Raw genomic sequence first — 13,749 nt, 5'->3', positions numbered from 1 at the left:
CAGTCTTTATTTTAAAGTCTCTTTTGTCTGATATAAGTATTGCTACTCTGGCTTTCTGTTGATTTCCATTTGCATGGAATACCTTTTCCATTCCCTCACTTTCAGTCTGTGTATGTCTCTAGATCTGAAGTGAGTCTCTTGTAGGCAACATGTATATGGGTCTTGTTTTTGTATCCATTCAGCCACTCTGTGTCTTTTGGTTGGAGTATTTAGTTCATTTACATTTAAGGTAATTATCGATATGTAGTCATTATTGCCTTTTTGTTAATTGTTTTAGATTTGTTTTTGTAGGTCTTTTTTTCCCCTTATTTTCCTCTTCTCTTGGGATTTGATGACTATCTTCAGTGTTATTTTGGATTCCTTTTTCTTTTTTGTGTGCATATATAATTATAGATGTTTGGTTTGTGTTTACTGTGAGGTTTTTGTATAGTAATCTCTCTCTCTCTCTCTCTCTCTCTCTCTATATATATATATATATATACATGATTGTTTTAAGTTGCTGATCTCTTAATTTCAAAGCAAGCTGGCTAAGAACAAAGCAACTAGTGAAAATGAAAGAGGTCTAGAGCCCGAGGCTTAGCATGTGTTCTTTTTTTTCATTTTTACATCTTTATTGGAGTATAATTGCTTTACAGTGTTGTGTTAGTTTCTGCTGTATAACAAAGTGAATCAGCTGTATGTATACATATATCCCCAGGTTTCAGTTTTTTTTTTTAACATCAAATGCATTTTAAAACCCTGCATTTGTATTCTCCTCCCTTCATGATTACTGTTTTTGATATCATATTTTACATCTCATTGTTCTGTATATCCCTTAATTGCTTATTGTGGATATAGATGATTTTACTACTTTTGTCTTAACCTCCCTACTAGCTTTGTGTGTAGATGATTTCCTAGCTTTACTGTGTGTTTGCCTTTACCAGTGAGCTTTCTCATTTTGTAATTTTCTTGTTTCTAGTTGTGGCCTTTTCTTTTTCACCTATAAAATTTCCTTTAATTGGTTGTAGAGCTGGTTTGGTAGTTCTGAACTCTTTTAGCTTTTGCTTGTCTGTAAAGCTTTTGATTTCTTCCTCAAATTTGAAGGAGAACCTTGCTGGGTAGAGTATTCTTGGTTGTAGGTTTTCCCCTGTCATCACTTTAAATATATCGTGCCACTCCCTTCTGGTCTGCAGAGTTTCTGCTGAAAAATCAGCTGATAGCCTTATGGGAGTTCCCTTTATGTTATTTGTTGTCTTTTTTTGTCCCTTGCTGCTTTTAATATTCTCTCCTTATCTTTAATTTTTGTCATTTTAGTTATGTTGTGTCTTGCTCTATTCCTCTTCATGTTAATCCTGTATGGGACTCTCTGCGCTTTCTGGTTTTGGGCAACTGTTTCCATTCCCAGATTAGGGAAGTTTTCAGCTATTATGTCTTCTATATTCTCAGCACCTTTCTCTTTCTCTTCTCCTTGGAGTCCTATAATACAGACATCAGTGGGCTTGATGTTGTCCCAGAGGTCTCTTAAACTGTCCTCATTTCTTCATTCTTTTTTCTTTTTTCTGTTCAGTGGCAGTGATTTCCTCTACTCTGTCTTCCAACTTGCTGATGTGTTCCTCTGTATCATTTAGTCTACTGTTGATTCCTTCTAGTGTATTTTTCATTTCTATTATTGTATTCTTCACCTCTGTTTGGTTGTTCTTTATATTTTCTAACTCTTTGTTAAAAATTTCTAACTTCTTGCTCTGTGCATCCATTCTTCTCCCGAGTTCTTTGATCATCTTTACATCTGAACTCTTTCTTGGGTAGGTTGTCTGTCTCCACTTCACTTAGTTCTTCTTCTGGGGTTTTATCTTGTTCGTTCATCTGGAACATAGTCCTCTGCTGCCTCATTTTGTTTAAGTTGCTATTTATATTTTTATGTATGTGGTAGGTTAGTTATGTTTCTCAACCTTGGAGAAGTGGCCTTCTGTAGGAAATGCCCTATACCTCACAACAGCACACTCCCCTCTTGTCACTCAAGCTATATGCTCTAGGGGTTGCCCCTAAGAGGGCTGCGTGGGTCCTTCTGTTTTGATGGGCTGACTATGTGGGTGGTCTTACAGGTTTGGGTGACCCCCAGCCTGGTTGGTTGCCAGGCCATGCCTCATGTGGATGTTGCTGGCTGCTAGTTCGTGTGGCCTGGTCATGAGGCGGCTGGCTGCAGAACCCTAGGAGGCCCTGGGGCTAGTCCTGGCTCACTGATGGGTAGAGTCTGGGTCCAGAAGACTCCAGGGCTGGTGCCAACTCATTGGTGGATAAAGCCAGGTCCTGGGGTTAGTGCCAGATTACTGGCAGGCAGAGCCAGGTCCTGAAGTTGCTGCAGGGCCCAGAAATCCTGGAGCTGGTGTCAGGTCACTGGGGCAGAGGCGGGGGTGGTGGTGGCAGGGGGCACCAGTTCCTGACACAGTTGGGTATGGGGTCTGGGGAAGCTTGTGCTGGCCTGCTAGTGGGCACAGCCAGGGCCTGGCTTGTCCCAGGGTGGGGTCTGGCCTGCTGTGGGTAGGCTGTGTCCACAGGTTGTGTGAGTGTGGTTTTCTTGTGTCTCATGTCTGCCCCCTGATGGTTGAGGCTGGTCTAGAGGCTAATACAGGCTTCCTGGAGGGCATGGTCAGTACCTGCCCACTGGTGGATGGAGCTGGGTCTTGGCCCTCTGATGGGCAGGGCCATGTGTAGGGGAGTGTCAAGAGATGGCTATGGGCTCAGGAAGTCTTTAGGAAGCCTGTCTGCTGATGGGTGGGGCTGTGTTCCTGCCCTGTTAGTTGTTTGACCTGAGGTGTCCAAGCACTGGTACCCTAAAGGCTGTTGGGTAAGGCCAGGTTTTGGCACTAATGAGCTAGAGGGAGGATCCCAAAATGGCGGCCACCAGCAGGCAGGTCCGTGTGGTAGAAGGAGCTCCCCAGTGTGGCTGCTGCCAATGTCTGTGTCCCCAGGGTGAGCCTCAGCCACCCCTGCCTATCCGGGAGATTCTCCAAGACCAGCAGGTAGGCCTGGCCCTGGATCCTATCAAATTACTGCTTTTACCCTGGGTCCTGGTGTGAGATTTTATGTGTACCTTTTAAGAATGAAGTCTCTATTTCCCCCAGTCCTGTGGGGCTCCTGAAATTAAGCCCCACTGACCTTCAACACCAAATCCTCTGGGGGCTCATTTTTCCAGTGCAGGATCCCTGGGCTGGTGAGCCCAACAGAACTCTCACTCCTGTGGGACAACCTCTGCTGTATAATTATTTTCCAGTTTGTGGGTTGCCCACCTAGGGCTATGGGACTTGGTTATATCATGAGTCCACCCCTCCTACCTGTCTCACTGTGGTCCCTGCTTTATGTCTTTAGCTGTAGAAGATCTTTTTTGGTAGGTGCAGTCTTTTTCATCAGTGATTGTTCTGCAATTAGTTGTTGTGTGTTTTTGTGTGCTCATGAGAGGTGATCTCAGGGTCTTTCTACTCTGCTATCTTGGCCAATCCTCTTCCAACCCAAAACTGCTCTGAAAAATGGTCTATTAAAAGAACACACCAAAAATGTATTACATAATTCGTGAGTCCATGTGAGAGTGACTGTGTTAGACAGAATAATGGCCCCCAAAGATGTTCACATCCTAACCCCTGGAACCTGTGACTATGCCACTTTGCATGGCTAATGGAGCTTTGCAGATATGATTGTTAAGCATTTTCAAATAGGAAGCTCATCCTGGATTATCTGGGTGGGCCAAATGTAATCATAAGGATCCTTATAAGAGGGAGACAGGAGTGTTAGAGAAGACAATGTGAGGATGGAAGCGGGGGTCAGGGGGAGTGTGTGTTTTTGAAGAGTGTGTGTGTTTGAAGATGTTACGCTGTTGGCTTTGAAGATGGAGGAAGAGGTCATCAACTAAGCAGTGCAGGCAGCCTCTGAAAGCTCAAAAAGGCAAGGAAATGGCCTCTAGATGGAATGTAGCCTTGCTGACACATTTTAGACTTTTGATCGCCTGAATTATAAGATAATAAATTTGTGTTAAGTCAGTACATTTGTGGTAATTTGCTACACCAGCAGTAGGAAACTAATATCATGTTTTTTTCAATGAAAATTTAGGAAATTGAATACAGAAGAGATATGTACATATTTCATTACCGTGTAAAAATCAATTCATGTTGATAGTGTTCAATTTCAGGAACCACCTGCTTGTATTCTTTACTGTCACATGTGTTGTCTCTAACTTCATAACTCCCACTGACAGAAGAAAATAGTGACTGTTATACTCACAATGCTGTGGTCTTTAAAACCAGTTTGTACAAAAATAATGTAGATCTTCTTGCCTCTGCAGTTCCCTAATACCATTTATTTATATTGGTTATATGATTACTCATGACGCTGCCTCATTCATTGTGCTGCCTGTGAATACTCGCTTCCGATGACTCAAAGTTTGTTCGTGTGCTTCAGTGCTGATTATCACAGATGCAACTCTTAAACAGGATAGGCAGGAAAAAAATGTGAATGATAAGTTCTGGTCGTGTGAAATTTACTTTTCAGAATTTTCTAATATAAAATAGAACAACATATCTTCCAACTATGCTTCTCTTGAATTCTTTAGTGAATCCACTGCATTCCTAAAATGGGATCTCTTTCAGTGTTGACTTCACTCCTGCCTTCTATACAGCCACCAGCAGGAAGGAGAGAGGAGGAAGATGTTCTTATTTGCACATTCTCTGTGCTCTCAAAGGGCACAGCTTACAAGCAGACCCAGGAAAGCGCTGATTTACCACATTTATCAGACACAGGAGAGGACATTGATTGAAAAGACCCATTGGTATGAGCAAGTCTCTAAACCCTAACAGGAGGTAGGCATAGCACTCCAAGAAAACCATGGCGACACTGGCTTGTATGGAGCTTTGTGGAGGTGGTCCTGTAAATAAGTTCCTTTGGAGAGCATGCTGTGGTCAGATGGGTTTACTGACACTCCCTGCCTTGACCCCCACCCCTCTGTAGGCTATACCTTGGGACAGCGCACATACTGAACACACTTACCTAGGATTTTCAACTTGCACTGGATCAGGGTAGAAAGAAACAAATCCCCAGTGTTACTGTTTTTATTAGATTAATCACACCCGTTTTAGGACTGTGGACTGATGGCTGTCACCCTCCAATCACATATCTGACTGGGTTAAGGGTGGAACAGGAGACCAAGAGTGCCATTTTAGGGGTCTCCCTTCATTTGGAAACACAAGAGTGAGGAGTCAATGATTCCTCCCAACCACCTCTATCAAAGAGTTCTGTTGCCTGAATTTCTTGGGTATCTGATCGTACAGTCTTGTGGCTTCTGACTTTGTACACTGTGAATTGTTTCCTCATGTGTTTTGCAATTATGAATTTTTCTCTAGTGGCATTATTTCTGTGGAAATTTCATGGGCCTATTTGAGGCTGTGTTCTTCCAAAGACATTTTGCCTTTGCTTTTGCCAGTTGTTCAGGGATATAACCTGCCTGAGACTTCTTTTTCTGCTATTTATCAATAACTTGGGTAGTCCTGCATCACACTCAAACCCCAAATCTGTGTTAATGTGAGGATGGACTCAATGTTACAATTTTTTTTTTTAAACCAGAGCTCAGATTAAGACAGGCATGCTTCCTTCAGTTGTCCTGTGTCTCTGAGTGAATCTTCCCCCCTCCCCTTTCTACACGTTGAGAGCACAGCTTTCAGGGTTTTCAGTCTTTCTTGGAGGGCCATTCCCCAAGTGCTTCACTGGATCTCAAGACCATGTTTCCTGGTCTGATTTAAAACCCCTTCATTATATAGATCTGCAAATATTCCCAGGCCTGACATAGTATCAGCTCACATGCTTGCTGATTGGATTTTTAATTTGCTTTATTTTGGCCTGTGGGGATTTCTCTTATTTTCTTAAAAGCTCAAATATACATTTAAAGGCCATTACCTGGAGTATAATATATAAAAATACTGAATCATCATGTTGTACACCTGAAACTAACATAATATTGTAAATCAACTATACTTCAATTTAAAAAAAAATGACATTTGCTTTATTTTATATAACATTCATAAGTATTCATAATATTTGTAAATATATTTTTAACCCTTATCATTTAAAAATATAAAATTTATAATTATTTAAATAAATTGTGAGAAGGCTTTCAAGTTCTCAAGTTTGCTACTTCTAGGTCTTCACATGTTTTCTTCTGCCTAGGAATACTCTTCTTCCTTTTCACTTAGCTATAAACCAGTTGTCACACACTTAAAGAACCATCTGTAAACCCTCCACTCCCATCCTCAGTGCATAGACATGGCTGTCTCTTTGCCCTGGTGTGTAGCCTCCTCTGGACTAGATGCTTTGTGAGACCATGCCTATTAGTTTACCCCAGCCTGACACTCAGGAGAGAATCAAGTATTTATGAATGAATGAACGTGTTCTGTTGACTTCTGTTTGCTTATTTTTATTTTTAAATGTAAATCTTGTCTTTTCCGCAAGATCATTGGCCTCTAGCCTTTGTGAATTTTCCCTGGCTCCTAGCAATATGGTAAAACTCCCTGGGAGTAACTCCACCAATGGTTATCAATTTATGAATTAAAGCCTGGTAACTAATTTTTCACAATAGAAAACAAATATTCTTACCCCAAATTTTTTTATTCAGTTTTTTTTTTCATCTTAAAATTCAGCTCTTTTCCAACTGAGAATTTCTAAAAATGCTGTATTGAGTTTTCTGTTGTCCTTCATTGGAATTACCTTCTCCTTTCTTTATAAAAAGTTCAATTTTATGTCAAATGGGAAAGGAGAGAAGTCTAGTCTTTCAGAGTTTGTTGAGTACCTTCAAAGTACAAGACAGAGTACAGAGATGCTGGTGGGAGGACTGTGTGATTCAGGTAGGTGTTCTTAGGGCAGGGGAGAATCAAGTATGTTTGAAGCCCTTATGAATGGAGCCAGAACAGAAAAAGAGAAGCAGAGGTTTAACAAACAGAGGAAATAATGATAGGACATGGTCCTGCCTTCATACACTCCTCCAAGTGCATTACTCATTCTAACAGACTTGGTAGAGCACCCTTAGTAACTACTTCTGTTGGCTTTTCTGGAGAGAGAGCAGCTGTAGCCGAGGTAGTTGTTGAGCATGTTTTATGCTTTTTCTCCTTGGTCAGGGTGCATCAGCGAGATCAGGGAATTCGTGACTTTCAGAGAGCTGGTTGGTAAGGGGGGAAGTTAGTGTCTTAGAGGAATATATGCTGGATTGGCGTCATATAAAGCCTAAAAAACACTCCTGTTGGGTAGGGGAAACAGTGATATGAAGTGAAATATGGCTCTAAAAGTAATATAGGGGATATTAACGTTTAAAGCTATTGTGATAGTTCATGTTCATTCCTTTTTTCTCCCCCTTAGCCATGCAATCTTGTCCCTTAAATTCACTTAGAAAGATGAATCCTAAAATGTGCCATTGGGATTCTGTGAGATATGACTGAGTCAACTCAGTTCCTGAATATTTACACACCACACACATACACGCACACGCACGCTCATACGTACACTTAAAATGAGGCAAACATGCCATTTAATTAGATTTCTTTTGATTCAAATAATTATTTTGATTCCATTCATAATTCTTGTGGATGTTAATTTGAAAAAATGGGTTGTAAGTTAGAAACATAGAGTCTTTCTCCTGCCAAGGCTGAATATAGCTTAAAATCAAGGAATATTCTCTGCAGGTTCAAAGTGTTTCTGTTAATTTGTTATATGCCTTAAAAAAACAGAAAATTATATACTGACATTTGCATATATCAAATATATCCCTGTTTGCTGAGAAGGCAGCACGGCGGATAGCAAGAATGTGGGTTCAAGAGAGTTGTCAAATGCCTCCCTTTTCTACAAGAAGGGATGATGTCTCTGTGGATGGAATATTGAGTATCAATCAGAGAGACTTCAGGTGATCAGTTATTGTTTGGGGAAAATCTTAAAGAAATGATCCTGGACAAAGGAAAGTAAGCAAATCTTAATTCCCCATTGATTTTTTCCATTTGTTTTTCTTTAGCTGGTAAAAATCTTTAAAAAAGCAGTTTTATTCATTGTTTGTACCCAGTAAGATTACTTCTTTAAATACAGCTGAAACTGGCGCACTCTAGTGATCAGAAGATCTAAAATATTGCTTTACATGAGCTTTCATTTTACTTTTGCGTTTAGCTTTGTGATTTAGGCATAGCCTAGATATTCTGCTCCACGTGAAGAGGGCTTGTCTAGTGGCAAAAGTAAATAACGAGTCAGAAATCTTGCATATAATTATACCTCCATGCCTCTAGACTAGCAGCACTGAAGCACGGTGGTCCCTGGGATCCTGTGATGGCACGGCATTAGCTATTACTAGATGAACTAAAGGAACGATAACAACTCTAAAATCCCGAACAAAACCAGATCTGCTAGGTGTGGGAAATCTTGTACCTAATGCTTCTAGGTAGCCCATTTGATCCACTAAGAGTGGATTTGGGACCTTTTACTATTAAAATTCAAAAAGAGAATTAAGTGGAATAAATACCTGCTTTCAAACTAGACAGATGTGGGATCGAATGCAGCTCATGCCATTTGGCAAGTATTTAATTCCTAAGCCTTAGCTCCGCACGCAACCTGAGGATGGTAACAATCATCACCCTGTATAGAATTGTTAGGGACTTGAGAAGTGGTGAGGTGTATGGAAAATGTTGCCCTCAAGCTGGTAGCAAAGAATATTAACAAGAAGACTATTACTGAGGTGTCTAGGCTGAGGAAAGAAAGGAGTTTATTAAGCCACATCTTTTTCAGCTAACAGGACCACAGGTTAGCTTGATTAAAGTCTCTCAAACTATTGGGCCCATTCTCCCTGCCTAAAATTCAGAGTCCCTAATAATCACACAACACTCATACCTGCTTGTTCACTCTTCTTTTTATTCTTACAAAGCATGGCAAAATGAGGAGGCAACTGACAAGCGAAGAGTTTGCGCAGTGGAGAACCACCCTGACCGTCTCTTGACTTTACAGGGATCGTAGGTGGGTAAGTGTTCCTTTAAAGTGATTTTGTCATAGGAGAGTCACATGAAATGGTTCTCATGGTGGGGGGAGAGGAAAGACAAGAAATCAACATTCACAATTATTTAAAAATGACTTAAAAGCTAAACATAATATACATAGTAACTCCTTTATCCTAGTACAAAAATAGTGCCAGAAACTATATATTTGTTCAAATGTATTGAAAAGGTGTAAGAATACAAATAGATATTAACAGTGGCTAGTGATGATTCATAAGCTTTTTCTTAAACTGAAATAGAAATTTATATTTTCATCTATTTACATGGTGTTTAACATCTATTAAGATATGTTTACACAGACTTTTGAGAAGCATATGGAAGGGCAAAGTGAGCTTTAATACTTTCTTCCTCACTCCCTACGCTGGAGCAGAAGGGGTCCAAAACGGTGTGCAATTTAACAGTCTAAGAGAACTCTTGAGTAATCTCTCCCTGGCTAGCATATGGAAAAATAATCTACATAGTGGAATACATGACTCCTTACTTACATAAGGTGTTCTCTAAGCTATCAGCAGGCTAAGTGATTCATGCTTGCAAGAAGACAAGATGTTCACTGACTGACAGATTCTTAATAAGTTCCAGGTAAAGAAGGTCCTTGGAAAACTAAGTAATACATATGTTATAGATGGAAATGAAAGTGATAACTGTCCCCTATATTTTCACGTTAAATCGGCAGGATCAGAAGCTGGTAAGTCTCTTATCCAGCACTCCCTGCAGAGACTGTGAGCTCCTTGAGGTCACTGCTCTCTCTCCCCAGTGGAGCACAGTGCCTGACATGCAGCAGGAACTCAATAAAAGGTGGATCGAGGCATGTCTAACACTGAGCAGTTACATTATACCACCTTGTTTTAACTGTAGTTGTTCCCAGGAGAGGAGAGCAGTTACATCCCTCCCCCCACCCCACCTTCTTAAATCAATCTTGTAAAACAAAACAAACAGCATTTCTTTTGATGGCCTGTAAAGCTTGAGGAGTACAATCAGGTGGAAAACACAGGAAAATTGAACATCAGATTGGAGTAGGTCTAACATTTGTGCTCTGTGCTGAAAATAAAGGCACTTCACTGCTAGGCAAGAATATATCTGTAACCGGTTTCCTCCCACAATCCATTATTTCCAGTACACTTTCATACACTTTCTTTTCTCCGACACTCCTATGGAAGGAAACCATTCTTCATAGTAAAGAGATCAGTGGTGAAACATCATCGTCCAGGGTTTGTACCGTGAGATGAGGTGCTCAAACAGCTCTAAATCTCACACATCTAGTGATCTGCATGAGAAGCCAAAGAAATGTACTATCTTTTTCTCAGTCTTGGAAACTCAACACAGGAAATGACTTAAGGGATTAGATACCTTGCTCTTTGGTCTGCTATCCCATTTCTGACAGTGGTCTCCAGGGCCCATTAGGGCTTACACAGTAGCTGCCTTCTGTGACATCCTCCTCTGAGACAAGGCTTAGCCCAAACATAACTCCTTCAACAGCACAACTTGTTCACACTCACAGAGGTTAAAGAGACTTACACAAGTTCACACAGGATTGTGGCTGGCAAAGGCCAATCCTGTGAAAAGTACAAGACCAGGCAATTTTATAGACATCTTCTCACAACTTAGTAAAATAGTGGGAACTTTTGGGGCTGAAAATTGAAATGAAATGGTATCATGGTACTCAGCTATAATGAAAACAAACAAACTAATCTAGAGCAAAAACAACTTCTTGCTAGATTACAGGTAATATAAATATAGGGTAGGGTGAGAGAAGACTACATATATATATTTTTTCCAACTTGAGAAGATACTGGAAAGGAAATATCCATATAAGAAGAAAATTTATGCCCATGTACCAGGTAATCATGTATGGAGTGATTTTCCTAAAAAATTAAGAATTATTTGAACCAAGTAACCAGTCCTAAAGAAGCACTCTTCTTCTGTATGAACTAAAATACCCCCAAATGAAATAGGTATGTCACTGCCCCACTTCTTTCAGTTTCTAAACTAGTAAGGTAAAATAAGCCATTATCTAAAAGTAAACCAAAAATTTATAATCCAAATACACCTTCTTGCTTTTTAAAATGACACACATACAAATCCTCCGCACAGTCTACTGTGTCTTTAAAAATCTCAGTGACATATATTAGAGGGCTCTAAACAAACTACTAAAGTATTTGACTACAGATTTTAGCATAACTGCTAAATCACAATGTGTACGGCAAAAAGATAGGTTATTAAAGACTGCTATTCTTCAGACAATTTTTCTGTACTAAGGAATTGTGTCTGCATGCATAGGTGTATACCAGTATGTAGATACATTATTTTAGTGACAGTCTTTGTAAGTTACACACCAGTGCCACCAAGAGGCAACCTCACAGATCTCATGTATATTACATAAAACAGAATAACATCTTGAAAATACAGGTGTCACAACAGTAATACATAGCCCTTACCGCTACAAAGTAATGGCAATACAATTTGTTTTGCTTTCTTTTTAAAACCTGAAGGGTAAGAATAAAGCCACTTTATGTCAAGATACGTATACACACTCAGAATTTTTAAAACTTAACGAATATGTTGAATTTTAGGTAGTTTAGGGAACAAATGGTTATGGAAAACATGTTTTAATGAAAAGTCTTTGAGAATGCTGCATTATCATATCCCCAAGAGCTTTTCTATACAAACTAGTTATAGAAACTCAGAAACTTTATTCAGGGGTGGGGAGGGGGGTGAACAGATCAAACAAATACCTCTCTTCCTACTCTTGCCCACAAACATTATTGCATATTTAGAGCAGATTTTCTTTTCCTGAACTAGGTTCTCAGTCCATTATCTACTTCTCCAATATGTAATAAAAGTGTCTTTAGGGGCACACATGTACAGTGGGAATACAATTAAATGGGCTCAAATTCTAAGAAAATGTTAACATTTTCTAAATGTACTAAAAGCTGTGAGAAGTAGATACCACTAACTACAAGCTCAGGGCCAGTGTTTAGGGTGCATACCCAAACTTCTGTGATTCTGGGTTGACTAGTCCTGTAAACCAAGATATGGCAGTTTCTCAGTCACAAACTCAATACTGCTAAGTTTACTCAAGCTTAAGGTTTCTTACCATATTGTTCCGTCGATTTAATTTTTGACCCTAATATCAAGGATAGCCCTTTGCTGTTTGTACTTTTCTCTGTACTCCATTTAACAAACAAAAAAATATGATTCAGTTTGTACCCTCTTATCTTATACAGTCATCTCTCACTTCAGGCTAATGCTCCCATGATCACTTTTTCTCGCTCTCCTGTTGAGTTTTAAAGTGTTGACTTACAAGCTATGGCTTATAAGGTGAATGATAAGGAATTTATTTAAAAAAGGAAGTTCAGTATTCAAAACACTCACTGACTGTCAGAAGTGTCTTCCAGCAGAACGTTCTCTTCACTGGCAGCCATCCTCGGCTGTTCCATTTCTGCATCACACTCATCCCTCAAAGTCAGTGACTGGATCTTCTCCCAAGGTTTCCCCTGCTTTCCATCAGGTAGGTTAGATCAAAGCGAGTTTATGGGTAGCCTTTGGATAGATTTATTGCATTGAAATGAGAAATTTCTCTCCTGCCTGTTCTCTAACAACAAAAAAAGCAAAATAATTAAATAATGCCTTTTCTTTACAGTACTACCTTATAGTACTTTCCATTTGTTTAGAGTTTTAACTTTTTTTGTTAAGGTAATACAGTGTTGACAAATATACCCCATTCCTCTTAAAAACCACTCAGCCAATATTTTTCTCTAGTCTATGAAGGTTTTAACTGTCACAGAATATATTCACTTTGCTCCTAGCCTGTTTTTAAGAAAAACGATTCCAAACATTCTTGAAAGATTGGTAATTCAGAAAACACAAAACCAATTATTTAAAATCCCCAGCAAGAAAAAACAAAAAACCCCAAAAAAACCAGCCTCAGTGCAAGAATGCAACTTGTACCTCGCAGTACACAAAATATCACAAACAGGGCTCTTATCCATGTGCTAAGAGTAGGTGTCACTGATAATCTCAGTTCAGTGGCATAAAACAAATATACAGAAAATATGCAATAGTCCTCTAAAAACATTTCATGCTGTGTTGTCAAAAGTTGTGCAAAAATAAAAATACAGCAGTGGCAAAGTATACACCAAATCTGTACAGTGTATAGCAAAACTAGGCATACTGCAGAATACGCCATCTGTAAACTTCAACTCTGCATGAATAGGCCACTCAGTTCCGCTTGGCCTGGCTGCTTTCCCCATTAATCAATGTCTTCTCCTGCTGTTCTGCAAGAGCCTGCCATTTTTGCCTGTTCTTTCTGCAGCCATCCAGCAAAGGGAAACAGTCCTCTGATACGTGGGTCAGGGCCTAAAGAAAGAAAAGAAAGCCAACAACTAGATGGCAGCTAGGAAATAAGCCCTCTCCCCAGGCCTGACGCAAAGGGCCACATTGTACACTCACTTCATAAGCAGGCCCACTGCTGGGATTCTCACAAACTGTGTGAGCACAGATCATTTATGAATGATTCCTCTTAAGCTATACAGACAGGGAGTACATGCTGAGAGAGAGAGCGAGCAAACACACATTCCAAAATAACATTATTGAGCTATGGAGGGAGATCTGTGTGGAATCGGCTCTGTAGAGAAATAATCCATTTGCTTTTATGTAGTGCAAATGGTTCTCCCTAAGTGTTGACTGCCTTGAGAGCTGCTTAGTTTTTCTG

At 39.8% G+C, this 13,749-nt stretch overlaps 1 protein-coding gene across 1 annotated transcript in view; it reads right to left on the bottom strand.

Annotated features, from left to right (window-relative positions):
* Positions 1–8,880: 8,880 nt before the first annotated feature.
* Positions 8,881–13,749, bottom strand: part of PDE5A (phosphodiesterase 5A) — a 139,011-nt gene continuing 134,142 nt past the window's right edge. Inside the window, 1 exon segment of the mRNA XM_089911296.1 lies at positions 8,881–13,394. Within this exon segment, the coding sequence (XP_089767422.1) occupies positions 13,257–13,394 (138 nt within the window). The 3' untranslated portion in view covers positions 8,881–13,256.

The sequence above is a fragment of the Delphinapterus leucas genome, chromosome 5 (assembly GCF_059928025.1).
Source record: "Delphinapterus leucas isolate spDelLeu-1000000601 "Yukka" chromosome 5, BTC_Dleu_Yukka2, whole genome shotgun sequence".
Taxonomy (NCBI): Eukaryota; Metazoa; Chordata; class Mammalia; order Artiodactyla; family Monodontidae; genus Delphinapterus; species Delphinapterus leucas.
Note: the sequence above shows the minus strand (reverse complement) of the source record. Positions and strands in the feature narration are given on the sequence as shown.